Source organism: Orbicella franksi, chromosome 13 (genome assembly GCF_964199315.1).
Source record: "Orbicella franksi chromosome 13, jaOrbFran1.1, whole genome shotgun sequence".
NCBI classification, from domain to species: domain Eukaryota; kingdom Metazoa; phylum Cnidaria; class Anthozoa; order Scleractinia; family Merulinidae; genus Orbicella; species Orbicella franksi.
This window is the reverse complement of record NC_138157.1, coordinates 12,703,121-12,730,810: the sequence shown is the minus strand read 5'-3', so window position 1 is coordinate 12,730,810 and position 27,690 is coordinate 12,703,121. Positions and strand designations below refer to the sequence as shown.

At 37.5% G+C, this 27,690-nt stretch overlaps 2 protein-coding genes across 3 annotated transcripts; both read right to left on the bottom strand.

Annotated features, from left to right (window-relative positions):
* Window positions 1–308: 308 nt before the first annotated feature.
* On the bottom strand, window positions 309–14,619 carry LOC145466767 (uncharacterized). 2 transcript variants are annotated; one of them, XM_081450479.1, is made up of 7 exons: window positions 14,428–14,608; window positions 13,939–14,011; window positions 13,393–13,473; window positions 12,439–12,471; window positions 8,203–8,354; window positions 3,429–3,517; window positions 309–1,170 (listed from the first exon to the last, which is right to left on the bottom strand). In XM_081450479.1, exons 1-7 carry the CDS (start codon window positions 14,485–14,487, stop codon window positions 1,059–1,061), a joined length of 600 nt encoding a protein of 199 aa, XP_081306605.1. In that variant the 5' UTR covers window positions 14,488–14,608; the 3' UTR covers window positions 309–1,058. The 2 variants fall into 2 exon arrangements, with proteins under 2 accessions (XP_081306605.1, XP_081306606.1); XM_081450480.1 differs by lacking the exon at window positions 309–1,170 and adding an exon at window positions 2,037–2,371 and having other exon boundaries at window positions 14,428–14,619.
* A 175-nt stretch (window positions 14,620–14,794) lies between these two features.
* LOC145466766 (uncharacterized) lies at window positions 14,795–26,909 on the bottom strand. The gene is made up of 9 exons (XM_081450478.1): window positions 26,452–26,909; window positions 26,301–26,362; window positions 25,352–25,651; window positions 23,531–23,659; window positions 22,535–22,559; window positions 18,077–18,108; window positions 17,697–17,798; window positions 15,786–16,930; window positions 14,795–15,104 (listed from the first exon to the last, which is right to left on the bottom strand). Exons 1-8 carry the CDS (start codon window positions 26,576–26,578, stop codon window positions 16,889–16,891), a joined length of 819 nt encoding a protein of 272 aa, XP_081306604.1. The 5' UTR covers window positions 26,579–26,909; the 3' UTR covers window positions 14,795–15,104; window positions 15,786–16,888.
* Window positions 26,910–27,690: the final 781 nt, after the last annotated feature.

Here is a 27,690-nt window from a genome sequence, read left to right as displayed (position 1 = left end):
TCCTCGAGGTTTTCTTTCGTGTCACGCACGACGGACTAAGCGAAAGGGGGACTACTCGTAGTCTAGCAAAACATCGGCACAGAAAAAGTGGGAGAGAACGAAAACGGCCGTCCAACTTTTTCTTCGTCTTTGTTCCTCCCGTTGTTTCGGCTTTCGCTCGCTCCCACTGACAACCCTGGGTCTCCAAAGATGAGGACAGCTATGAAAAACACTCTTGTCGTTGGTTAGTCCTCAACGACAATGGTGACTGCCTTCACTGGACAATTACAAGAGACGAGCTACACGTGTGAAAATCAGAAGCAACACTCTATAACACAAAATATGTTTATTAAACAAATACTTAGCGGCATCCTACCTAAATATAGGTGATAAAAACTATTTAAAAATAGCTTGATAGTTCAGCAAATTGTTTTGAGCCCCTCGGATGTACGACCCATCTGAACTCAGCATATGAAGGGCATTTGCTTCTAATAAAAAGGACTGGGTGTGAGACAAGTGCCTAAGGGGACTGGACCTCAATTGGTGTCGAAAGAATGTCATGCAAGACCTGAAAATTTTTCACCCCCCTCGCCATCTCCAGCCGCCAAAAAAATGTGTCCGTAATTGTAGCTAAAATAAACAACACTTTATGTACATTTGTGAATGATATTCTTTTTGTAAATGGCTGATTCTCCTGAGTGAAGGAGAGAAACAAGAGCCTCAGAGGTGAAAATACTCGTTTTTTGTTTACCCAATAAGGTCAAAACGTTTGACAAACAAGACTAGACAAATTTAGTGGTGGCTACGTTGATTGCTCATTCGACAACCGAGGCCATGTTCATATAAATATAGAACAACAGCAAAAATTTTACAAGATCCTAGCGGCTGTTGTAACATAAATGGTAAATATCCAAGCATACATTGTTCGGGTAACACCTTTTTCTGTATCGCACAATATCTACTAATGACAGCGCGCCTATGCCAACCCTGATACGCAGCCTTGAATGTACCTCGACGAAGTACCTCTTCTTTTCAGAACACCTCCCTGTGGTGTTTTTTATTGTTGTCGTCTCTTTTTTTCAGACACCAGTTGACTTCAGGAGATTGGGGTCGGAACACGTTCTCTGTGACATCGCTGGACTCATTTCAAACGAGCTGGATTCCACTGCTAGCGGAGTGCTTATCAATAATCTACAATCGTAAATACGACATTTATTTACCAGAGACTGGCTGTTCAAAGGGTAGATATTAATTACTATCCTCCGGATAAATCAACTATTCAGTGCTATACACAAACACATACGTGTAGTGCGTAAATTTTTAAGTGCATTAGTAGCGTTACCTATTCCTTCAACAACCAGGGCCAAGTCAAGTTTTCAAGACAACACAATACAAAGTTTGAACGATATTCGAACACAACAGCAGGTGTCTAACTGAGCTTATACAACACGAACTAGCAACAGCATGCCAATAAACTATCACACAGTAGCTTACAGAAAAACCACATCTTACCGCGCGCCTTATCTACCTTGCCTTACCCTCCATGCCGTAGTTAATAATATATTTTAAAATCACCTTTCCAAATACTTTATAAGTACTTTTTAAAAGTTTAAAAATATTGTAACAAATATTTGACTTTGCAAAGCGCTATTCAACACCCACCGGGAAAAAACATCTATCTAGATTATATCAGTTTAACAAGAAAAATGAAAACGTTTGAGAATTACATTCCCATTCATGTGGTACAGTTTATCATGTTATTTATCGTATCATGTTACTTCAGTGAAGTCTCTTAATGAAAACCTAGTGTGTGACCATTCCAATGAAAGCTTTTGACCAGAACTTTCATGTGGTGCTATTTACTTTTCTACACGGCAGTTCTAGATTAAAGTGGGTATTGCTTTAATGTTGTGCTGTTTGGATTGCTATATTTAATATTATTTGGGTTTATTTTCAATTTGGGAATTTGGCAATTTGGCACTATTGGGAGAGTAACGTAGTTTCCTTAGAAACGTTAATTTTATTTGTTTGTTTATTTGTTTGAATGCCATTTTTTCAAAATGCATCTAATCGCTTGTCATCTTTACATTTAGTAGCAAAGTTATAAAAAGGTTTAAGGAATAAATTGTTTATAAAAAGAAAAACATTTTTCAAGTTAAGACGTTATTAATATTGTATTATTTTACAAAAGGGACAGATTATCTAAGTTACGTTATTTATAATTTTACAATTGGTAATTTAGTTTCTTGGTTATATCGTGTAGTTATTCAGTCGCCTTCCATGTTTAGTCTCTAGATTGGAGCCCAATATTCTCCGAAAACTGCTTTGAAGAACAGTGGTGTGAAAACCTTGGGCTTCACTTGAGCGACGGTATATCATCACAGCTTCAGAGCTGGGAATTAGAACAACGGTTTAGAATTTTATTTGCTGGTGGGTTAGCTTTTTAATTGTTTATTCATTTGTTTATTTCTATATTTACTAAATTATTCATCCAGTCACTCGTTCAGCTATCATTTCCTCACTCATTTCCTGATTTTACAGTTTCTTTTTCATTACTGATAGTTTATATGGCATTTGTATGTCTATTCTTTATTTTCTTTTTCAAAACAAGCCGTTATTTATAATACACATTAAGTCTGGATGTTTTAATGGATTATTTATCAATTTCCTCATTTGCCAGTTGTTTTCGTTTTGTTCATCCTCTTCATATTAGACATTTAGCATATTAATCCTGGACTTCCCATCCTAGTTTACATCTTTAGAGTACAGTTGTAGTTATTAAACTACTGTCACAGACTTCAGAAAACTTTCACATTAATCTGGGGCCCGTTTCTCGAAAGCCCCGGAAACTTTTCGGGCCCGCAGAGCCATTTTTAGTTAATTGGTATTTAAAGATAAAGAAGTGTATACACCTGAAACTTCGTGTATGAAGGGAACCTCTGTTCCTATTGCGAATATGTGAGTAAAACAGCTCTGAAGTCATAAGGTTTGAGATTTTGCTACGGCTTTTCGGGTGCGAAAACTTTTTGGGACAATCGAGAAACGGGCCCCTGGAGTCAAAAGACAATCGCTCAACTGTAGGTCCCTTACTTTTTAAGCTACACATAAGTTGCCTTTCTAGATAAAGCAGCTAATGTTTCGAGTGTTAGTACTTCACATACATGCATATTTCATCAGAGCAACATGAAAGCATACTCTTGAGGAATAATTAAAGTGTGTTAGTCACATCCGATTTGAGAAGCTTGCTTAGAACGGAATTTGTTTTTGTAGCCAGAACTAAACCGCAATTACTTGTTGTTAAAAATAACAAGACTTAGTCTGTCGACGTTTCGACATGAGGTCACGCAACATCTATGCGCAATAGTCATTGACAAAATTATTGCGTGACTTAATAATGAGATCACTCGTAAGGTAGCACTAGTCGTGCGTGATCGGTAAGTCACACTTACCCTGCAGTTGAGCTGCTTTGTGGGAAATGTGGCAATTGTCCTCGCTCCTTCTTGTGCTTCTTCTTCATTAAGAATTTCCCTAAAGAAGACTGAATAGAATAGTAGGTTATTCAAAGCAGATTATGCCGCGCACACAAAGCTAACCATTAAAACCATTATTAATTGAGGTCGCCTCCCCTATAAGCCTGGTGGTTTTCCGGAGGTCTCCCCGAACAATTTAAATCACCGTAACTAATAAGTAATTCTTTTTTCACGGCAAATAATCAAAGATGACGAAGAAAATGGCTTCATCAAAGATTAATAGTGAAAACCTCACCTTGTGAAAATGACACTTTCGGGACAGAGACTACACATGAAGTGGAATTTCATTCGTTCCATGTAAAGACACGCGCGTTCGTCGCGCGAGAAACTAATACACCAGAAGTACGTCATCGTGAAAGCTTCCTTGTCACAGATAACGAGCAAAGGAAGCGTTCAAGACAATAATGGCGACACTGAAGTTAGCATACTTGTAACATGCCGATATAATTAAATAAGTGTAGAATCAGATAAATTTAAACTCGCTAAATTCAAAACTCATTTGTGGACATTGAGATAAGGCCTAGACCAATCGCAGAAGGCACAAATGAAATTAAAGATAATTTTTTATGACATAGTGAAGAAAACGGTAAATTGTGTCAGCTTCTCAGTGTTGTTCTTCATTTTTTTTTTTTTTTTTTTTTTTCAGGCAGACAGAATGCAGGAATGTGTTTGCGCACATCTTTGCCAAACATGCTGTAGTTGTCGTTTTCTGACCTAGATGGATTAAATAAGGGATTTGTGGTCAAACGTGTGAGCGATGGAATTTGTCTATCGCCGACCTTTACCCAAACACTCATTGCCGACTTTAGCTTTGCTTCAAACAGTGCTTTCGCGTGATTGTTTGCCCGGGATATATGACCTTGTGAACGCTTTCTACGAATATTGTACTCTAGACAAATCTATAAAATATTTAAAATTAATTCGTAATTCAAACAAACACCAGTGTCTAATGCGAGGAACAGACGCGTCGACCACATCTCATTCAAAACAACATTAGGCAAAACTGAAGTAATTACCAACTGGAAGTTTATTTTGTAAATAGGAGTCTCTTGTTCTTAGTGTGTGGTCAACCTTTTCAAAATATTTATTTACGTTCAACTTTAAAAATTAATCCTTGCTGTGGACACAAATTGGGTCTCAACAGCGCTAAGTAATTCATCTTTAATAGCTTGTACACCAGAAATAGAATATCAAGTTCTATCTCATGTTTTCAAATTTAGCAATTTCACTTTTCAAAGCATCCGTGGAAACCGGCATCAAAACAGCGATACCAAGGTATTATACTTCAATTTTCATATCAGCGGAATTTCAAAATATTGCGTAAAAATATCACACGGTATCTAAATTAGACACATTTCCGTGGGCAATATCTCTTTGAAAAATCAGCCAATCAATTATGTTATCTTAGTCTTTCGAATCAAGATCGAGTTTGACATGTCTGCAATCGCATGACCTTCGGGCAAATAATCAGTACATGCTTAATCGAAACCGGTTTCACAGACAAGCGTCCGTGGACATATTAAAAATATTAGACTTGGGCGGAAGGGACGCACTTGTACGTGGATGAAATCTAGAACATGCCTCCGATCCTATTTTCAAGCTTCAAGATTTCCACCAGCGTTTCGTCGCAACGTCAAATTTTCGCTGGAAAAAGCCGTTACATATTTCCTCAGAGGCAGAATCGTCTGAGAAACCATAGCTTTCTGAGATGACTTGGAAAACAAGAAGCGAATTTCGAAAGGAAGTTTCCCTAGTACAGGTCGTGAACCGAGGTAGAACAGGTTTAAACTGCTGCTGACAAGTTTCTTTTCGTCCCTCCGGACAACTTTACGTCGATTATTCCTGTTAGGTAAGTATGGTTCAAAAAAACAACTCCTTAGAAAGACACGTTTGAAACCCAATCAATTCCCCTTGACTATAATTACGAATACACATCCAGAATTTATTTTCCATAAACATTATCGAATACGGTTATTGATTCTGATATTAGACTTGTAAGGCCAGAAAACGTACATTTTCTCTTTCTTTGAAACTTGCTTGTTACAAAAACAATTCAAGAACAAAACTAAACCACAGAGACGAGAGTTGTCGTTTATAAAAACCGGCACGATCAACTGTGAAGAAACCACTAAACATTTACCTTTAACTCTAGTTAATTCTCAAAGTACGGCGGTAATGTTTAATAGTGGTGTTAGAAAACACAAAACGAAAACAGTTTCCAGCAAAAGAGCGAGAGATTTTTGAAACCTTGCCTCTTTACACCGTATTCCTAGAATTGATTTATGCCTAGAAAACAACTTGGAAAATATTTCCGCAGGGTATTATGCAATATGCAGAAATTTTCTCAAAAATATTCTCGAACACTCTTTGGTAATACTGCACCCACAACAAATATGTCTACAAAAACAATATGAAAACATAGCAGAAAAGTTGCAGATATTGCACTTCACCCAAGCTAGAAACCTGTATCTCATTAATGTGTAATGCACTTAAAAATGCTTTAAAATGCGAACTGCCACCAAGGGGACCTAATCTATGAATGGTTTTGTTTACTCTGATGAGTCCAAAGCGGCGGAAATAACCCTATAAACACTACAGCCAGCTGTACTGATATACAAACTCTCAACGATGGTGGCAGACAGTTTCTTGGAACGAAAAGAATTGGTTTAAAACAGTAGACTGGCTAATACAACATTCTTATCTGTGATAACTTGTGCAAACAAAACTCAAAAGAGACGATCTTCTTAATCAAGCTTTCACGACACACTCACACTAGACAAGACTTAACCGACTGTAAAAGTAATTTTCTACGACCATGGCCTGGATGCTCAAACTATCCAGTCAGTCATGTCATTTATAAACATATTAGTAAAAATCGGAATATCTTGTCGGAATATAATGGAAACTGCTGTACCCTACAGCTGTAATGCTGTTTTCTATTGGACGAGAACGTATCACGGGATTCCCCTCAAAGCTGTCTAACTCGCGCGCTGGGGCAAAAAAACACTCACTAATCTCCAGTACGGCCAAAACGGCTCGAACCTTGAACTTGCACGTGATTAGGACGCACGCCTAAAAACAAGGAACGAGAAGCCATCCGACGTTGTGGACCAAAGGGTAAGTTATTATTCAATGTTTTGCAGGTGATCGGGAGTCGACCGTTGAAATACAAAATTATTTCAGCATGCAAAAATTTCATTTGACCCAAAATGATGTACAAACTCCAAAGCTACATTGAAGTGTCTACATCCTAGACAAAAAATTCGCTCACTGTTACATGGCTGGAATATTTTTTCCCAACAGCAAGGGCATCACATAGCATCTAACAATGGCATCTAACGATATCGCCGGCCTAACAGGCGTAAAACGCGGGTAATGAATAGGGGAGACGATAAACACCATCTGCGCAAAGGGGAATGGAACGTCTCTTTCCCAGCCTCCTCTCTCACCTTTTCGCTTCCTGTTACGCCAGCTATAGTGACTAGTAACAGCGAACCGTCACATTGACTCAATTTCCTTTACTTTTCACGAAAGGCAAACGTATTCTTCTTCGTTGTTGTATCCGGGGAGCCTGGCTAAACAAAGGCTAACCACATTTGCGTTTTTTTTACAACTTGTTCATCAATTTAAACGAGGCTGAGAACCGAGAGAATTTGTCGTCGCTCAAGTCTGCGTCGCTTTGGGTCTCACAAGTCTCGAAACAAAACGAATTTGGATTTTTGTTTACATCTTTGTAAACAAGAAATTTGCGATTCCACGAATCTACGATGTACTTTCAGTCAAACCAAGTGAAGCGTACCCTTCAAGATTACATTAATGAATTGATTATTTGAATATGGTACCCGCTAGTCGTTTCAAGAATACAATAATGAATTGACTATTTGAATATTAAAATCGCTAGTCATTTCCAAAATGAATAGCAAATTGAGTTTTTTGAACATTAAATCCATTAGCCGTATTCTTGGAACGACTAGTGGATCCAATTTTCCATTAATCAATTCATTATTGCATTCTTGAAACGACTAGCGGGTTCAAAATTCAAATAATCAATTCATTAATATAGTCTTGAGGGGTAGGCTTCGCTTGCTGTGACTGTAAAGGCTTTTCAAGATTGGGAAACAAGTGGTGCATCTAGTGCATGAGCCATAGTTCTAACAAAATTAGCAGTGCTTTGTTCTGCCGGCCTAGCAGCATAACCCCCTCTAGACAAGCCCTCGCCCATGTGATAAATAAAAAGAACGATAACAACGACACAAATAACCAACAACAAAGCAGTGCGTACGGATAAGCCGATGACGAGGTTGGGGAGTGGGGAAGGACATTATTGATGCGGGTTGAGGTTGAGACATCCCATGAAATGAAGAAGAATGATAAAACAAAACAGCAACACAAACAACAACAACAAAGCAGTGCGTACGGATGGAACGATGATGAGGTTGGGGAGTGCAGTGGGTAGGGACGTTTTTGGTGCGGGTTGAGGTTGAGACATCCCTTTAAATAAAGAAGAATGATAAAACAAAACAGCAACACAAACAACAACAACAACAAAGTAGTGTGTATGGATAGGACGATGATGAGGCTGGGGAGTGGGGAGGGATGTTTATGGTGGGAGTGCAGGTTAAGACCCCCCTTTAAGTAAAGAAGAACGATAAAACAAAACAGCAACACAAATTAACAACAAAACAGTAATTACCGATCTCGATCTCGTTTTCTCTTCTGATGATTCATTTTTGCTGCCCTTTTCGTTGTTGCTGTACTGACTGGCTAGCATCACACTTGGTGTGGAGCTGGTAGAGCCGAATTTACTGTGCACTGATCCGTAACCTGACGACTCCGATGATGTATCTACATGAGAAACAATACCATATCAGCGTCTATATTCTCCTTACAGCTCTCTATAAATTTCTCATAGCATAAGTTGAAAGAATTTGAATAGTTCCCGTTTTCTTGAGATACGCGAAGAGAAACGTGTTGTGGAGTAAGCTACTGTAGTATATACTCCAAAGTCTGGAGAGGATAGCAGGAGACACAAGCAGAAGTGGACACCCTAGCTTATCATATGTAGGAGCATAAAAAAATAAGATTCTGAAATACTCGTGATCGTCCTTTCCAAAAGAGCACTAGCATATTAAGAAGAGCAAACCGTTGCCCCGTTGACCGTGCTTAGCGATGTCGCGGTTTTCACAGCAAGGGCATGCGTGCACATGTTTTTGCTCGCATATGTTCACACATACATTTTCCTGAGATCAATGAATTACGAGGGAATTATAATCCACCCATCATTTATTCACAGCCGCAAAAGCTGCTATCAAGAAAACAGTCAATAAATAATCCAAGACGAAAACCCCCAACAAAGCTCACCAACACCCATACCCGCTACTGACCACAATGAATTCATCAAGATGAAATTGAAATGCTCAAATATTGTTAAATGTAAGAAAGAACAATAAAAGGTAATTAATCCTTAGCTGCAAACAAGACATAAAAAGTACATCATGCTATCCAAATGCACCTTCTAAGTCCTACACAAAACGTCCTTTCCCAAACCATGAGAGGATGCCTCGTCCGTTAAACTACACAGCTCACTGCTTGTAATTAATTCCGAAGGAAGAACATTTCTACTGCTTTGCCTTTTCAAACATCTTAGCCAATCGCAGCCAGCTATCTCACGTGCAATTTAAAGATTCATGACCTTTCTTGAGTAGGCCATCACTGAGAAAACTTACGTTTTGATTGGCCACGAAAATGGTACAACAAGAAAATATCAAAAAAATGATCTTAAATGGTAACGATAAAGCACACTTCACGATGAAATAAGTTTCAATCTCCTGTGCAATGCAAAGCTTTACGACGGTGATTAACGGTGAATTCTCCACTACACGCCCTGTTTAGAGGTAAGTTCATTATTTATCATTTTACATCTAGAGCTACTAGGCAAAACAGTCATAGAGAAAAATCGCTTGAACACTATCTTTAAAGAGTGAGTTTCTCTGTATTCACGTAAGAGACAATTTGGACGGGAAAACAATTTAAAGTGTCGTTTTTGGGAAAGCTCAAGAAAGGCTTTTTAACTAATTTTCGGTTTCTCATTCTTTTTAAATATTGTGGCCCGTGTAATTTAAAATTTTATTTCTAGTGTCTTTATAGTAAGCGAGTTGTATTTTCAGCTGTTAGCCTTTTATATTAGCATGGAAGAGCCAATTTTTCATGGGATTTGCTACTAAAACCGTTATTTTCTATTATTAAATACTCGATGAAGCGACCGAAAACTTTCCAAATTTAGTTGTCCAATCAGAAAATAGTATGAAAGCATCGACGGTGTGACGTCATGCGGCCGTCATGATGTAGCAACGTGTTACTAAGCAACAACTCTAAAGAAAACTGCAAGGTTGGTTAGTTCCGAGAGGCTAAAAGACCAAAGTAAAAAAGACAACACCACTTGAGTTGTTTCCTCGCCCAACGCAAAATCGTTTGTATATCACAGGCGATTCTCAGAAGTAAGCAAAGATAAAATTGACCGTATACCGACAAGAGACAGTAGATCAGCAGTCCTGAGAAAATAACCAAGAAGAAAATGAACTGGATGGAAGAAATATCTTTTTTTTTTCGTTGAATGGTTCATTTTTGACAAGTCCAAACAAACCAAACAATTGGCACTGGAACACTTGATTATTTGCCTCTGAATTTATTCTACACTGCGGGAAGTCTACACTTTAATTTGTAGCAAACAATGTCTTCACAAACGTATTGATGTGTACAAATGAAACGGAAGGAGATCGCAAGAAAACATACACGAGTTTTATTGGAACTGAAATCTGTTTTCTAGAATTGCTGACGTGACCGCAGAGACTATTCCGAAATTAAGGGGGCACTGTCACATATTTTAAGCAAGATTATGTGCAGCTCCTAAACAAACCAGAATCAACGGAAGACAACCAATAATTTACTCAGTTCATAGAACATCAGGAAGTGGGGATTAACAATGGCGAGATCAGGAAAACGGTTTAACTTCACCGAGTCATTTTTGTCAGTATCGACTCTCAATAACAAAGAAGTAAACATTCGAGAAGAAAGTTACAGGCCGACATGTTGTAAAGCTGTATGAAACGGCTCCCAATCGTTGGTCAGTTAGCAAGTTCGATAGTTTTCAGAGATGAATTTCTTTTCGATGTTATGAACTGATGGTAAGTCGTGACAATGTCCTCTAGTGAACGATACTCGTTCTCATTGCCTGTTTGTTTGGCAATGTATTGATATTGCAACAAGAATTTAGAAGTTGATAACTAATGGAAAATAAAAGGTTAAAAGGTTTGCACTGTATGTCTTTTAACTGATGCATCTCATCCTCTCTGATTCACTACTTTTCTATTTGTTTTTGAAATGAGCTGCAGGGAAGGCAATCGTTGCAATTGAAATGGTTCCACGAACGATTTCCAAGTATTTAGAACTCATTTTGCCAGCGTATAGTTACATTTCCCCTCATTAGCCCTCACCAAATGCTGTCAAGACCTTAGGTATATGAAAGAAACTAGAGAAGAACAAATACATTGTCTTACCAAAACCAGACTAGCGAAATGGAATGATAATCTTGGACAGAACAATGTATGCTAACAGTATTATGGATACCATCTCAGACAGTTATAATTCAAACAGATTAAGACTGATCCCATTTAATACAAGTTAAAATAAGAACGACAAAATCCAAATTCTGCACAAGTCTTGTTCCAAAGGTTGTATAGTTGATTAACAACATTGATTATGGCAAAAGTACTCAACGACAGCACGTTCCACTAAAAAACCGGATTTTATCTTAAGACTTTCGATTCTAAATGTTTGTAATGTACAGCTGATACCATGCAATCTTACTATAATTACTTTTTTATAGTTTACACAAAACCCAGCAAAACGCGTTTTAAAGCTAAGACAGAGTTTCTGTCTAATGAAAATGTTTTCTTAGAAAACAGTTTACTCACAAATGTAGGCATTGCGACAATCATTCATTTACATCCTACACATTTTCACATATAAAGCCATCGGCTGGTGTAAACTGTCTCATTTCGACGTTCTCTCCTTATTGTTATTTTTGTCCTTCTTGCCGCGCAGACTCAGTCGAAGCATTCCAGCCCTGATGATCCCACTACAACGTCTGCTGCCCTTTGGACTTGTAAGCTCATCTAGTACGTTCCAAAATTGCGCGGATAAAAAAGGATCTCAACAAACGTCTCACCAGATTATGTTATTCTGGGGTTACAAAAGTGCCCGCGATGTATGGCTACATTGTAGCTACCGTCTCCAACATAAAATGACAAACCAATCAATGTGTAGGAAAAGTCCCCCAGGGGTTTAAGTCCCCCCCAACCCATCTCTCCCGCCACCGACGTTAGAAATGCTATGTCCAACAACCTATTTGTTCCCCTGATGCCACAATGAGACAAACCAACTGAAATCAGCAAAGTTATGAACTTCCATTTCTGCAAACACTTGAAGTCCATTAAATTTTGTCGCTCAACTCCCTTCGCTGCTGTTGGGTGGCTCATAGCCAAATGCGTCTTTCCACGACAAGTTTAAGTAGGTGCTAACCCGTGAAAAGCCACTTATACTACATACATGTAACATCAGGTCCTATCCCCAACCTCAGTGTAAGATGGACAGGTGTTACTTGGCAATCGTAAGTACTGACCACCAAATGTCGATTGCGGGCTCAATAGATTCTCGAAGATGAATTTCTAAAAGGAGCACTATTTGTCCTTCACCCCTTCCCGAAAGGACAATGTCCAAGCGAGAGGCAGTAATTATTCCGTACTTACCCAACACCATATCAAGACAATTCATTCGCAAGCATGCAGTGTTGGCAAATGTTTTACATAAACTATCAAAGTGAACACTAATCCAAAAGTAAAAACACGATAGCTCTACTACCGATAGTTACCTGAGTAATTTCGGAAATGATACTCCAAAAGCCCTAAAGAGAAACCAAACAGGCCACCATGAGTAAAATTAACCACCTTAGGGAAAATGTTCAAACCATCTGTAAAACCCCACAATGGAATTAACGCATATCCAAGGAATAAATGGAATGCTACGACAAAGACTACTTGTCGCAAAAGAGGTTCAAAGAATCGCTACTTTAGATAACTAAATTGTGTCACTGTGGCCATAGTTTTAAATCGGCCTTGCGTTATGCCCGCTGCTAAATTAGCTTGAAATTAGACGCCCTAAAAACTGAATTTTATTCCGCTCAGTCCTAACCATAGTTTATAGAGTGGAATGGTTATGAAACTCGTAAAATTCTTTGTTGTATAGACTGCAAAACAGTCGTATTTTTTGCGAACGCGAGCGACGATCAATATTCCAACGAAAGGTCTGGAGCGAGTGTAAAAACGGCGAGGGAGAATGGGCGTGTGAGGCTCGCATGCTTCACACGCGAGGATCGCGCTTACGGCGCTTCGCGCCTTCCGAATATGTCCGAAAACGACTGTTTTGCAGTCTATTTGTTGTATGTTTTTATTCTCTTTTTTGGCCTTGACGGTGCACAAAGCACAATAGTTGTTTACTCCGTACTGGGGAACTAACCAAAAGAAACGTGTTGGTTACGTAATTCATGCATAGTGTATGAGCGCAAAACAAAAGATTGTGCTCGGTCGTGGACCTTCCAACATAACTCTTGGCATTTTTGTTTGCTCCTTTGATGTTTGCCAGGCTTCATAACCAGTCTCCTCGATTAACTATGTCCTAACTGACTACAAATTATAATTAAAGCAAAGAACCAATCAGATTCGGGAGCAAACACTTAAGTGATTAAGTGGCATAAGTGATTAATAACATGAACTATAAATAACGGCGTGTGAAGAAAACTCCATCGGTATCCTGTCCAATCAAGTACCTTGTGCTTCAATCGTTAAGGAATCCCTGGCCACTTGTTTTGGTTTCTTACCACTGTGATCACGACTGTTTATATCAGCTTCTACAGAGACAACAATTCAACCTCAATAAAATGTCTCCAGCACATGTCAGTGTACAGATCAGGCCCGGGTTGTTCAAAAGGTGGATAACGCTATTAGCTATCCACCGGATAACTCGCTATCCAGTGAATAACTGTTAACAAAACAAACCACGCCATCCACTGGATGGCGATTTATCCGGTGGATAGCGTCATCCAACCTTCGAACAACAGGGACCAGATAAAGGAAACTATACATGCGGCTGGACTCGACAACTTCTTGCGTTTCTTACGGTTAGATGTTCAACTTCTTGCGTTTCTAAAAGTTATAGCGGCCAAACTCAAAAACGTCGAATTTCCACTTCTTGCGCCGACTTGCGTGTTCTTGCTGTGCAAGAACTTCTCTCACCACTTCTTAGGCGTGCGTTATTTTTGGGCTGTACTGTATATTTCAATATCCAACAAAAGAAAATAAGAGACAAGACTCACCATATTCAGACACTAGCATTTTTATGACGTCATCATGCCCGTGTATAGCAGCCAGATGAAGAGGCGTGTAACCCTACAAGTAACGAAAAGGAAAATTTAATTTTATTACATGGCTTGTTGTTGTACAAGTGGGCAAGATGAACCACATCTTGCACTGTACTTGGCTACCAGAGTGGCAAGATGGGGCTATATTGCCCTTTTTTGATTGCCCGCTGTGTCCTGCAAGGAACTGGTGTCCCGTATGCCATAATTATAATAAATCCTTTTCTTCCCAGACTTGCTCAGTCAAGATGGCTGGATATTGGCAAAGACCTTTTGTTGCATATTAATGAACCTCGCCTTCCCCCAGTCCATGAGCAGGCAAAAAAAAGATCTCGGTCAATACCCAGCCATCTTGACCTCATGCTCTGTCAATAACCGATATAGTTGAGCACTTTGCATTTAAGATACAGTAAATATCACAACCAAGCTGTACAAAGAGTAACTTACCCCCTGAATGATGTCCAGTTGAAGCAATTTAGAAAATGTAGCAAGAGAAAAAAAAAACATTTACATGTATCAGTATTCTTAACATGCGACCACACTTGTGAAAATAAGATCAACAACAGAAATCAAAAAAGGTTTAAAATAACAACTTCTCGACATGTGAGTGATAAAAATTTTATCATCTCATGTACTTACATTCTATTGATGATGGTGATGACCATGAAGAAAAAAAATAAACAATATGTGAGATAAATTATTGATTTGAGTTAGTGCAGTATTTAACATAATTATACCATCACACAATCACACTGTACATGTATATGTCAATTCTCGATGTTTTACTATAATTATGATGCTACAAACACGAAACATGTCTCTTTCATAAAATGAACATTCTATCCAGTGTTTCACACAGCCAAGGGAGCTACATGCACAATAACGTTTATTTAAAACTTTGTCAATCAGTTTAATGTAACAGCCAAGGTCCTTGGAGTACCAGATGTCTAGAAATGCCTTTTTCTCTTGGTTGTCATACACTACCAGCATACATGTAGTCGAAAATTAAATACCAATAGCAAACCTTGTGTCCTTACCGTTCTTACATTAACATCAATGCCAGTGCTGGCCAGCAGTTTAACGATATCTGCTCTTCCATGTTTAGCTGCCCAGTGAAGTGCACTCTATAAATGTTCACAAAGTAAGTGTCAAACCCAGAGGAAAATTCTACTTAAGCTGAGCCAGTGAGACTAAAAACCATTAGATCCCCAATTTACTATCCCAAATAACCCCACTCCTACTAGTCAAGTGCCCCCACCCCCAAAATGAAAAATAAACAGCCCTTAACAATATCAAGATTATGGGTCAAGAACAATCACTTAAATTAATAACCACTTAGAGCCCACTTTTTTTTTCTGCTAACACAAATCTACTTGTTATTTGACATATGATTTTTTTATTCTGTTAAACCCTCAATTTCTCCAACCAAATGTTGAAATGGCACCAAAATCACTGCCATATATTTTTTTTTTATGGCCAAGTTTGAGAAGAATAGGTCCTGTTGCGATGTCTACCCAGGAAGGTTGAATCTCTCACATCCTCTCATTTCCTTTAGGATGGTGCAATGCAAATGCAAAAAGTGTAAGAGGCTTGATTGTTGGAGGAGGTGGCTGATTTTAACATCTATTTCTTTACAATCAGTGGAAATTAGCCCAGTGGAGAAACCCAGCCAAGATCACCAAGTATATCACTATGGCAAAGTTTGCCGGCAACCAGCTACATTGTACTCTTGACAACCTTGTATGTACAATAATATGCATGTACGTATTAATGTACCTGTACAATGTATGTGAAATTATACTTACATACTGCAAGTTTGATGTACAGTCAGGTTGAAGAAGCACATATTTAAGCCATGAGGGGTTAAAAAGAAAGAGTAAAATTAATTCACAACAGCTCAACTACAAATTTCAAGAAACAAAACTCGTATGACACTAGTCAAAATCAAATCTAAGTTATGTAATACCATAAAATAATGAATAATAGTTACATGTATAAGCTGGATGGTTGCACTTAAAATCTTCATTGGGGGAATGTCCGTAAGACTACTATCAAGATCATAATATTCAGAGAGAAATGTTTCAAGAGAGATACTTTATAGGGGAATACTTTACATCAATAATACAGTAGTTACACACTTCTCAGTTGCTACCCATGTCTCTTAACAATGATTTTTTTCCTTAAAAAATTTCATGTAAATAATGACAAAAATGCGGTTAGAATTAGGGTTAAGTAACAAAGCATTGTTTAAAATCCTATTACAGTTCAACCCCTATTAAATGGCCACCCTCTGGGATATGGTAGTGGTTGCTTAACAGAGGTAAAAACAATAGAAAAGTCATCATTGAGACTTTGATTACTGGCTGCCTAATAAGGGTGGTCATTTAATAGGCAGCCACTTAATACATGTAGGGATCCAACGGTATGTACTAAGTTTAATATTGACAGTTACATGTAAACTGAGCAATACTTACACCCTGTATGAGGAGAATGTAATCAGATGAGCAGTGAAAAGAAAGGAAAAACACTATGGTTAGTACATATTATTTTGCACAGTTCACTGGCACGGTTACATTAACATGTGCAATGCACAATTTATTGTCACATTTCTGAGAATGAGTGAACATTAGAGAAACTCGAATAAGCGATAACTTAGTAATCAATTTGACAACATAATATCAATGCTAAATATACAATTCAATGTCATCTTGGCATCACCATCATTATTTCTAACTTGATAACGATGCAAGGATGACATCAAAATGTTGTTTTTTAGCATTGATATTCAATTTGTCAAAGATAGAAACCTCTTATTACCCATTGGTACATTTTTTTACTATGATTATTACTCAAGATTCATTAACAAGATCTATCAACTTTACAGTATTTAACAAAGGTGAACATTCACTTAAAAATGTTCAGTTTGAAATGTACTTACCAACATAAAATCCTGGTTTTGAATGAAAAAAATGAAAAAATAAGGAAATTAGTTAATAGCTTCGGAGCTTACTGAGTCACAAATTTACCATCTCAAAATATCCAATTTCAGTAAGAAATTCTGAAATACGTGTAAAATGTTCAATTAGTAGATTTTCACAAAATCAAAGGTAATTTTCAAAAGTGCACAAAAAGCAGACATTCAGTACTTTCGCTTGTTTCCATGCAAATGCTACAAACAACTTATTATTAAGCAGTACTCAAAACCCCAAGCCATCTGAAGTATCAGAGGATAACTGAGTGCAATAAACTTTACAGTAGCAACAGAGGAGGTAAATCAAAAATGTGTACTGTAAAGTCGCCATAGGTTTTGGTTTTACACGTAACTCCAATTGGATGACAAAACGGTGCGAGTTTTTTTCAAGCCAGTAACTTTGCAATGCAAAGCCACAGCAATAAATTGCAAGTTATGCTCTGCACTCATGTGAAAACTGCTCTAATGTCACCTACATGTTCAGCAACAAAAACAGATTTACACCCTTAATTATAATTCAAGGGGCTGGACATAAAACCACGCCAAATTCGAGTGAACGATTTTCCCTTCAAAAGTGCCTGAATTTTTTTATGTGGTTTTCAGTTCAATAAAAAAACACTGCCCTGTAGTTCTTTTTTTTTACTGGTGTGTACATTGTTTTCAAGAAAACTAGGACAAAATAGTGAGTTGGTATTAACTAAAAGGTCAAAGAGCATGACTCTTATGCAGTTCTCAAGATGACTACCTTTTTTGTTGCTAAGTTAGGGTCCTGCTCCAAAAGACACATGATCTGTGCTCTGTTTCCCTTAGCTGCCGAGACCAGCCACTCTTTTTCTAATGGCTCCAGCTAACAACAGCAAATAAATTTATTTCAAATACATGATTGTACAATTCATGAATCAAAAGTAACCAAACTCACCTCAGTCTATACAATCATGTACCAAATTAAATGTTAGAAGTTCTAACATTACTACACTTAGCATACATTCTTTCACATCAGTGCAAATGAAGTAATACAATAGCACTCTACGTTAACATGTCCTTGAAACTTATAAAAAGATACATTGTGGTTTTTAACAGTATTATAATTAACATATAATGCAATAAAATTATCAACAAACTTACATGTGCTGAAATCCCTCCCATTAAAAAGTCATCTGAGAATAAAATGAATTTAAAAAAAACATTCAGTAAAAACAAATTATTAGAGATACAGTGTACATGTAATTTATCCCACTACCAACAAAGCATATTCTTTTAATTAGTTACTAACAGTAGTTTGGCTGAAAATCATAATGCCCAAGGCTTAAATGTCATAGGTCTAATATGATCATTGCAGCTCCAGAAAATCATACATGTAGACTTAATACAAGATAACCATCAACTCATTTGTAAGAAAAGACATCCTACACTACAACAATGTGTACTGTTAACCACCATCAATGTATTTTGATGATACAGGTGTACATGTATATATCTCACAAAAAACAAGACATGTTAATGAGAGAACAGTACTCAATTTCATGAAAAGCAGGACTTAAAGTCTACTACATATGACTTGGTACACTTTGGGGCGATAATGTATCAAGTAACCAACAGATTCAGAAACAGACTTTCTTACAATCAAAATAACACAATGAGGGCATTTCAAACTTTCAACCATCAAAGGGCACACTTATACAGGAGATCAAAGTGTCAATGATGACAATTTTGGTAACCATTTACACAAAACAAAAAATACCATTTATAGGTCTCCTACCATCAGGGCCACCCACATTTCAGACCCTTGTCTAAAAAGTTTGTCACTGTTACAGGTACGTCTTAACTAAGTCGAAGTTTTATTTACAAGTGTATTTGTTCACATGTTAATGTACATGCATGTGTTTGCATATGTATAGTAAACAAGCTACTATTTAAAAACTATTTAATTTGACAACAAAAACATAACACTTTAAGATTACATGTTTACAAGGGCATGTGTAGTATTATAATTTATCACTATTAATATGCAGTTTAAGCAGACAGACTATAAGAGCCAGCTGCCCTTGTATCAGACAAGTAAATTTTCACTTTTTCAGAGCGTAAAACTAAGTATTGTGAATAACTACATTCCCTTTAGTGTTGTAAAAACTGACTTCAAGTGGAGCACTTGTCAATAAGAAAATATAATATTCTTTGTAATACTATATATAGAGAGATTATTTTATGTGCATCATTTGACTTTTACAAGAATTCTATATAGCTATAGGGTCATAGATTTAAAATGCAAATCAACAACTTACAACTGCTTTTAAATTCATACTTCATGGCTGAGAACAATATTATTTAAACAAAATGAAAATGGGTCACCAAAAGAGAGATACTACAAGTGATAAATTGATAACAGAAATGGAAACTTTGTCACTTTCAGTCATGTGGCGATAGTTCAGAACCCTACATTTCATTTACATGTACATGTAGTAAGAAAATTGAAGAGGAAAATATACCTTAATTTAAATAAAGAAAATCAATATTTATTCTATGTACTGCAGTACTGCAGTTACCTACAACAGCCACATGTAACTTGGGTCAATATACTGTAAATTATTTAACCTTTGGAATTGGGGTGAAATAAAATCTGATATCTACAAGTGAAGACTCACTTTTCTTTCTCCTCAAATGGCTGGCCATGTACATTTACTACCATAACTCATAAAATTATCAGTGGCACTCATAACAGACAATAGATTCCGTAAAAATCTTTGCTCACTATTTTAAGCTCATCTCAAAATAACACTTGAGCTCCTACTGAGATTTATCCTTCTGAATGCACTGAAATCCTTTTATAAGACCTCAACACCCTTGTTGTGAACTTCAATCCATTTATAGCAGCCCTATTAGCAGGTGGCAGCAGAAATATGATCAATTATTGACACAGGAAAGAACATGCTTGCCAGTAAATAAGTTTTCCATTTGCATAATGATAAGTATACATTGATCAACACTCAGTGACATCCTAAAATCTAAATCTTGAGTGATTCCAAACACTTCAAAATAGAACATGTTAAATATAGTGTACATTTACAATGTAGGCTAAATTAGACTTGAAAATTCTGGTAGATTCATGTGTTAACTCAGACATACATGTATCTCACTTGAATTTAATATTAGTGAAAAATGATCATCAACAAAATGGCTTACACATCAAATCAAATGACATGCCTGATTTCAATCTATAGACATAGAGGATATTATTCGGTAGCAAGAAGATATGAATTTTACTGTACGTTCAAGTGGCATAAGTAATATTTCATGAGTGAGCACAGCAAATGAGTGAAACATTGTTTTTGCCATGAGAGCATAAAATTCATATCTTTGAGACAATGTGTAATGATCTTCTTATCAACATATACTTCAACAAAAACTTCACAGACGAATCAAAAGCACAAACTGTATGTACAAATTATGTAAACTGCAGCTCGACGGATAAAATATCTTGAACATCTCTGCTTTGGTTTACTTTGAAGAAACTCGCGGAATAGTTTTAAGCCACACAAAGTATCTTTCTTTATTTTGGCATTTTCATTCTTATTTTCATTCTTTCATTCATTTTTGGCATTTTCATGCTTATTAGTGGGCAATTTTATGTTGCCTTCAGTGAATTTTACTTCCCTATTGCTCGCCATCTTTCAACCAACGTTTGACAAAGTTTGGCAGCCATGCAATGCAATGGCGAGAAATCACACCATCAAAATCCTCGCTAGTAAGGATATGGAAAATATTCCACTATGGTCCAAGATGTAAATTCATACAAATTTTACGAATGGTGTATTTTCCAGTTAAACAATCGTGTCTATACAATAAATAATATTATATACACAGAGCAGCACTGAAGACGTATATAAAAAAATTATATAATTTTCATACTTAAATAACTGTAGTACACATACTGTAGCTCTGTACACAACAACAATTTAAGGAATTTCAGCTGACAAGAAAGCAATTTGTGCTGACTTACATGTAAGCAAGACAAGATAAATTTAACAGTACACTAAATCCCTTAAATTTTTGGCAAAAAACATCTTTAATAATTATAATAATTTATTAATAATAGCATGATAATAATCAAAAATAATCCCTCACTTTGACAAGATACACATATTTTATGAATTTACACTTGAAAGATTAAATTTTAATAATGTCTGGCAACAGCAATACCATACACTGTACTTAAGGTGAAATGGGAGATTTATAGTTCTTAGGTGACCAGGGTAAAACAACATGTTAAAAATTAAGAAATAACCAGCATGAATTTTGATTTATTAAACTTAAACTTATATTCAGTGTTCAAAATTAATAATTATAATAATATAAGTAGCTTCGTAAAGGTAAAGGTATAGTCTGCATCAGGGCTCGAAATTGCAACTCACTGGTCGCCAGCTGGCGACTCGCGTTTTGTCCAATAACTAAAGAAAACCACGACACAACTTTATTTTTAAATCTTTATATTAGGAAATCAATCGGATATGGTAGCTAGTATACAACTCACCTTTCCGTCCCCAGTAAAATAATGTCTGAATATTACAAGATAATCGAAAAAATCAAAAAAATTGAATGTATTTCGACACGTCGATACTGCGTTCACGGCGCGCCATATTGTTTCAGCAGCTTCTTCCGAAACTGGGATCGCTGGCGCACTTCAACACCATGTGCTTTTCATTTGCCGCGAAAATGGCAGTAGATACCAATCAGTTGAAGGAATATACGTGAGTTTTTACATGCGGGGAATGAAGATTCAAGCATGGCGTTGTTTGTCGGCAGCGAAAGGCGGCGAGGAAAGCAAGTCGAAAATAAAGAACGGCATTTCGAAGAAGTAGCAAAGGAAAAATACGCAAGGACCCAAGTTTGTCTGACAATGAAAACCACAGACTTAAAACGTTTTATGCTTCGCTTCGTTTAAAATGACTATGGAGACAACCATCACCTTCGGACCAGAGACATATCACCTGAGAACAACAGTAGCTTTATAACTAAGTGTTACTTGTGTTGTTTTTAATTGTTTTCGCTCTTCAATTGTGACTTTTCTTGCATGCAAAGTAACGTATAAAATCGTGTTCTTGTGTAAGTTATAATTATATAAAATAAGTTGGCGACCAAAATTACGATCTGGCGACCAAAATTTTTCCGTTAGTCACCAGCTGGCTCCCAAACGAAAAAAGTTAATTTCGAGCCCTGTGCATGTGAGCCAAGTGGCTCCTGAAGTTGGTCAGCTTATCCCGGTGTCAGTAGCATGAAGCGACTAGGAGTATTTCTACTTCCCCCTGGACAGGATGCTAGTTCATCGCAGTGTTACCCCCAGCATTAAATTTGCCGGTACCCATTTATACTCCTGGTGGAGAGAGCCACTGTGAGAGTAAAGTGTCTTGCCGAAGAACACAACACAATGTCCTTGACCAGGGCTCGAACCCGGACCGCTCGATCGGGAGAAAAGTGCACTAACCATGAGGCCACCACACCAGCTTCATAACCCTTCTATTTACCTTGCTGGAATTGTAATAGTATTATAGATCAATTATAAAACAAATACTGACAGAAGTTACTAACCTTCTACATCATCATCCATTCGATCCTAAAAGAAAAAGGATTGAATCAGTAAAATACATAAGACTTGTGATATTTTATGAAATGTTCCAATGCAGTGATGTAACAATTTGTGCAATACAATCATCGGGAGTTTCATTAACATTCTCAGCAGGAGGGTCACTGGTTTTCACAGGAGGGAAAAACTATTTGAACCAAACTTTTTAATTAGGAAAACATTCCCCAAGATGGTCGAACCAGCTGAGCAAAATCGTCCTCACAGCCGGTCAATTTGCCCAGTGCCCGGCCATTAATGAAAACTCCTGCTGCAGCAATAAAACACAGTCATTAACTGTTTCAAGAATTTCAACATTTCATCTTCTTAGTAATTATTCCTGGTTATTGCTCTTCATCCTCTTGGTTATTACTAAAATGCATCCCACACAAAATTTCCCACAATGCGCATGTACATATATACACATGTGCATACATGTAAACATATGTACCTGCATAAAGCCATTAGGCCAACCATGTTATTTCTGAAACAGAAAATAAATTTAATTTCTTGATCTTCTTGCCCTCCACCCCTAAGCTAGCAGTGGAGGCCACTAGTGCCCTCCAAAAAGGCCTTTCATTAATTCAAAAACCTACTTGATTGGAAATTCAACAATAGGCCAATTTCGGTCTGCTCAGAGGTTCAGTGGACACCGTGTAAAAAAAAAAAAATAATTTAATTACAGTGTATATGCCTCTTAATACCACTGCAATTATCTGTTGGTGTACTCTGCTAAGTCTCAGAGCCAAGTGAAAATTTATGTATCCAAATCAGGGCTGTAACCATAAGATCTGTTTTAGCTGAGTATGTTTTATGTGCCCTGATGATAGAGGTGAATTTGCCTGCTGTTGTTACAATTCACCCAAAAAGTTTGTAGATCAAGGCTACAGGTAAATCAAAACTTAATGGGCACCCTACAAATTAGCCTATTATAACCAAAACTCTACTTAAGATACTATACTCACCAGTTCATCACTGCTTCGTGAAATTCTCTCAGGTTGTGTACTGGATGGTACTTTACTGGAATTTAAAAACTGGCTTTGTAGCATTTTAAAAGTAGACTTGGAAATGCCTCCAACTGAACTTCCAGAACCCTATGAAGAGGGAAATAATCATTTAAATGGCTACATATTATTACTACTTCTAACAATACTGCAACTCATTAAAAACGTCTACCTTCAACTTTTAGATAAATGGTGTTCTTTCACAAATGCCACAATGCAACGTAACAAAATGGATACACAAGTCTTTATGAAAAGACCAGTTTAACATCCAATTCGCTAGTGGAGGGAATTTGCCTACGAAGCCCGCGGGCTGCAACCTCAGTCACATCCCCAAGGCGCTAGAACACCCACCTGGCCTGCCCAACCCGCAACCAAGCCACGAGCCCCCCCGCGCCAAGCCCCCTACAGGCACCCGTCCACCAATGCCATCTGGCTTGAGTGTGAAAAAAAAAAATGCTGAAAGGAGGGGGAGGGATAGGGAGGGAACGCCGAGAACCACTAAACTATAATTCAATCCACAACGCCACACTAACAGAGCGGTGAACACACTACGAGCATGTGGGACGACAACACATGTACTAACCAAAAATACCGCTGGACAATGTCAGCCCCAGGGCTCTCACGACCATATGACTGTTGCAAACGCTACAGCATGCACCAAACGCTAAACAAACGCTAACAGATGGCCAAGGCACTAACAAATGCCTACAAAAACGCCACTGACCAGACTCGCTCCTGGTCATAAACTATGTAAAATTTCATTGAACTATATCAAACGCTACAGAACGCACCAAACGCTAACCAAATGCTCACAGACGGCCAAGACACTAACAACTGCCTATAAAAAATGCTAATGACCAGACTAGCTCCTAGTCGTTAACTATGTTAAATTTCATTTAACTATATTTTATTCCTTATGTTTTTTATGATTGAATGCTATTATGCTGTAGTTATGTCATTATGTTGTGTTGCTGGCAAATACATGTACTGTACCACCAAAGTTAACCTCAATTAAAGGTGATGTTTACATTTTGTGTGACCTTGCCATGGGGGATGCTCAATATGTGAACCAGATCTTTGTGTCAAATATTGGGGGATAGATCTTATCATAGTTTTCGACACCATCTTGACAGGTAGGCAAAGCGCTCAGAAATTACAGTGTTTATATGGGAATCTGATGGCAAATACCTTTTTGCAAAATCAAATTTTACAAAATTTGTGAATCGCAATGTTAAAATACTAAGTTTGATGGATGTAGCGTGTCTAGAAGATGCTCAGTTAATTTTTCTAATTTTGCATGCATTTGTCTGTAAATTTGGCCGGGTAGACGCAGTTCACGGGAAAAAAATTTACCGACAAATGTATGGAAAATTAGACAAATTAACTAAGCATCTTATTAAGACATTGTGTAAAATTCAATTTTGGAAAAAGTTATTTGCAATTGGATTCCCATACAAACACTGTAATTTCTGACCACTTTGCATACCCGTCAAGATGGCGTCGAAAACTGTGATAAGGTCGATTAAGATATCAGACGTTTAAGGATTTAAAAGGTCAAGTACATGTACGTTACATGTACATTTTGCACTGTAACAGCATTCTTGTATACGCATTTAAAGTAAAATTACTATCAAATTAAAAAATCAAGTTAAGAAAACTGTGAAAGATGGACTAGCAACCCATACTGGGAAAGATTAACAATACTAGTGGTAGTAATAGAAACTCATGAGCCATCAGGTTGTCCTAATTCCAAGAAGATTACTGTATGAAAATGTAACTCACATCACTGTCAAGGCCACTGTCCACAGAACCAGTGCTTTCCAAGCGTTTCCCATCTCTTCCGTCACTTCGATCAAAAGGTTTGTTTTCCTTATTTGGGTGACTAAGATCAGGAGATTCATCTGTTGACTGGCTCCTGACTGGTGTCGGTGGTCCCTCCCTTGTTGGCATTTCTTCCAACTTCGCTCCTCGAAACACAGGGGGGAGAGATACTGGTCGGTCTTTACGTGTGTTTGGCCTGGGAGGTTTACGAAGCACTGCCGGGGCTTCTTTAGCTTTCTTGAGGACAAAATATTTTTCTCCCTACACATGCACGACAAAAAACAAAGGCCAAATAAGCCTGGTATATGAAATAAACGCTTAGAAAAACAGCCTTTCACAACAGTGAAGAACACATGCAATTTCCCTAAGGGCTGCTCTACAAGCATTTGCATAGCGGCAGTTAATGCACGCCTGGAAAAATACTTCTGCAAAGAGAGATCTTGTTGAGTTCTGCCATACTCAGCAGATTTCATATATAGTTCATAAATTATTGTAAGTAGATGTATGTATACTAAAGCATACATATGTAATTTTCATGTATGCAACTGATACAATTTTCTTTTAAATTTTCCAATTTTTGAGGTAAATTTTCCTATGTGATGGTATAGGGATTTCTCTGACGAGAAGGGCAACTGCTGTCAAGATTTTAGTCTTGGTACATGTATATTCTGTTGAAGACATGTATAAAAGCTGATTATGTCACGTACAGAGGTATGTAATCCAAAGTTGAAAGCAAGATACATGTAAGTTACCTGCAATAATGCACAAAGACATTCCAAAACACTCAATGCATATAAGAAGACTGAATAAAGTGATAAGTTTGACCGCAATTTGTTATGAAAATTCTAACAGTTGAACGCATCGATCTGAACAGAAACTCTGATTGAAATTTTGTTTACCACGTACTTACATCGATGGTTTGAACGGTAGCGATAGTGTGCACAATTTCTTTAAATTCCCCTCGTACTTTGCCTGAAAGAAAGCAACAGCTCGTCTTAATAAGATGCATTTAATAACATTTTCGCTCCGCGAAAAGGAAAACAACAAAACACACAACTCACTTTTGTTAACTGGGTCATTCAGCTGTTGACGAAAGTGATGGACAAGGTCTATATTTTTCACCTTGCCATTATTCTTCACTAAAAATTCCCGAACCGAAGCGTGGGTTATTCCTTCGTTTGCCGACATGCTGAATCTGTGTGGAACAGGGTGAATTAGTCCATCATTGCTATCAGAAATACCTATGAACAACGATGATATTTTCCGCCGTCATCACAACTATGTCCAAATGCATGCTGGGAGCTCGTGAAGTCCTCGAACCTCGCGTGGTAGACGTACTGCGTGACCACAGTGCGTGTATTGGCCGTCGGTCTGGCCGTCGATAAAACGGGGAACAAGGAACATGGAACATGGAACATGGAACATGGAACATATAACATGGAACGTCAAAAAATTACAATAATTATGAAAAAAATGTATAAAATTAAATTAACAAATAACCCATAAAGATAAATAAGTGAAAAAATAAATAAATAAAAAAATAACTAGTTTCAGCTCCGAATTTGCAAAAAAAAGGGAAAAAATGCGAATGACTGGCAATGAATGAACACTTTCAACTTTAACCTTTTATGTAGCGATGTCGGGAGGGAATGCACAAGTTATATATCTCCACTTATCTCTTTCCGCCGGTTGTTCCGGCTATCAGTTAAATCAGATGACGGTCCCTTATTTTACAGTGTGCGGGTTGAAGAGATCGATTACCACCATGTTTTTTTGTTGCTGTTGTTCTGTTCTTGGCGAGCGAAAGCTGCGGACAGTACCTGTCAACGGGGTAGGGGCTTCTGTGCTCTTCCTGTATTTCTTTCATTCATAGAAAACCAAGATAGTGGCGTTCAAACTCTTCAAGTAGACCGAAAAATGTGGGACTGTAAACAGTCTACATAAGTTTCTGATTTTTTTTAATTCAATTCATTGCGTCGAAGACAAGCGTATACACGATTTCCCACGGTTTTACAGGGCATATAGTTTCTTGTGTAAACTAACTGTTATTTAAACTACCGGCGAGTGTTGATGATTTATTGACTTGCCCGCCAGACGGAACTTGCTCGTTTTACAACAGGTCTACACCACAAATTTACTTGCATCGCAGACCTTCAGATCCTGCCAAAGGGGCGGTTTAAAGAAAAGAAAAGGAAAGGCTTATTTTCTACCACTCAAATCATCATTTAAAATACGCTCAACAACAAGTTATCGCACTTTATTACCTGTAAACATGAACCTGAAGGGGAATTTATACTGGG

What these genes read in the sequence shown, in the direction of transcription:
- LOC145466766 (XM_081450478.1), bottom strand. Translation starts at nt 26,578, where the DNA reads ATGTCGGCAAACGAAGGAATAACCCACGCTTCGGTTCGGGAATTTTTA. An exon ending in GAATGACCCAGTTAACAAAA is followed by an intron (nt 26,363 to 26,451) that starts GTGAGTTGTGTG and finishes GCTTTCTTTCAG; the next exon opens with GCAAAGTACGAGGGGAATTT. An exon ending in CTAACTTAGCAACAAAAAAG is followed by an intron (nt 16,931 to 17,696) that starts GTAGTCATCTTG and finishes ATTCAAAACCAG; the next exon opens with GATTTTATGTTGGTAAGTAC.
- LOC145466767 (XM_081450480.1), bottom strand. Translation starts at nt 14,487, where the DNA reads ATGTTTTTTTTTTCTCTTGCTACATTTTCTAAATTGCTTCAACTGGAC. An exon ending in AACTGGACATCATTCAGGGG is followed by an intron (nt 14,012 to 14,427) that starts GTAAGTTACTCT and finishes CGTTACTTGTAG; the next exon opens with GGTTACACGCCTCTTCATCT. An exon ending in CAAAGCAGCTCAACTGCAGG is followed by an intron (nt 2,372 to 3,428) that starts GTAAGTGTGACT and finishes TCTAATTCCCAG; the next exon opens with CTCTGAAGCTGTGATGATAT.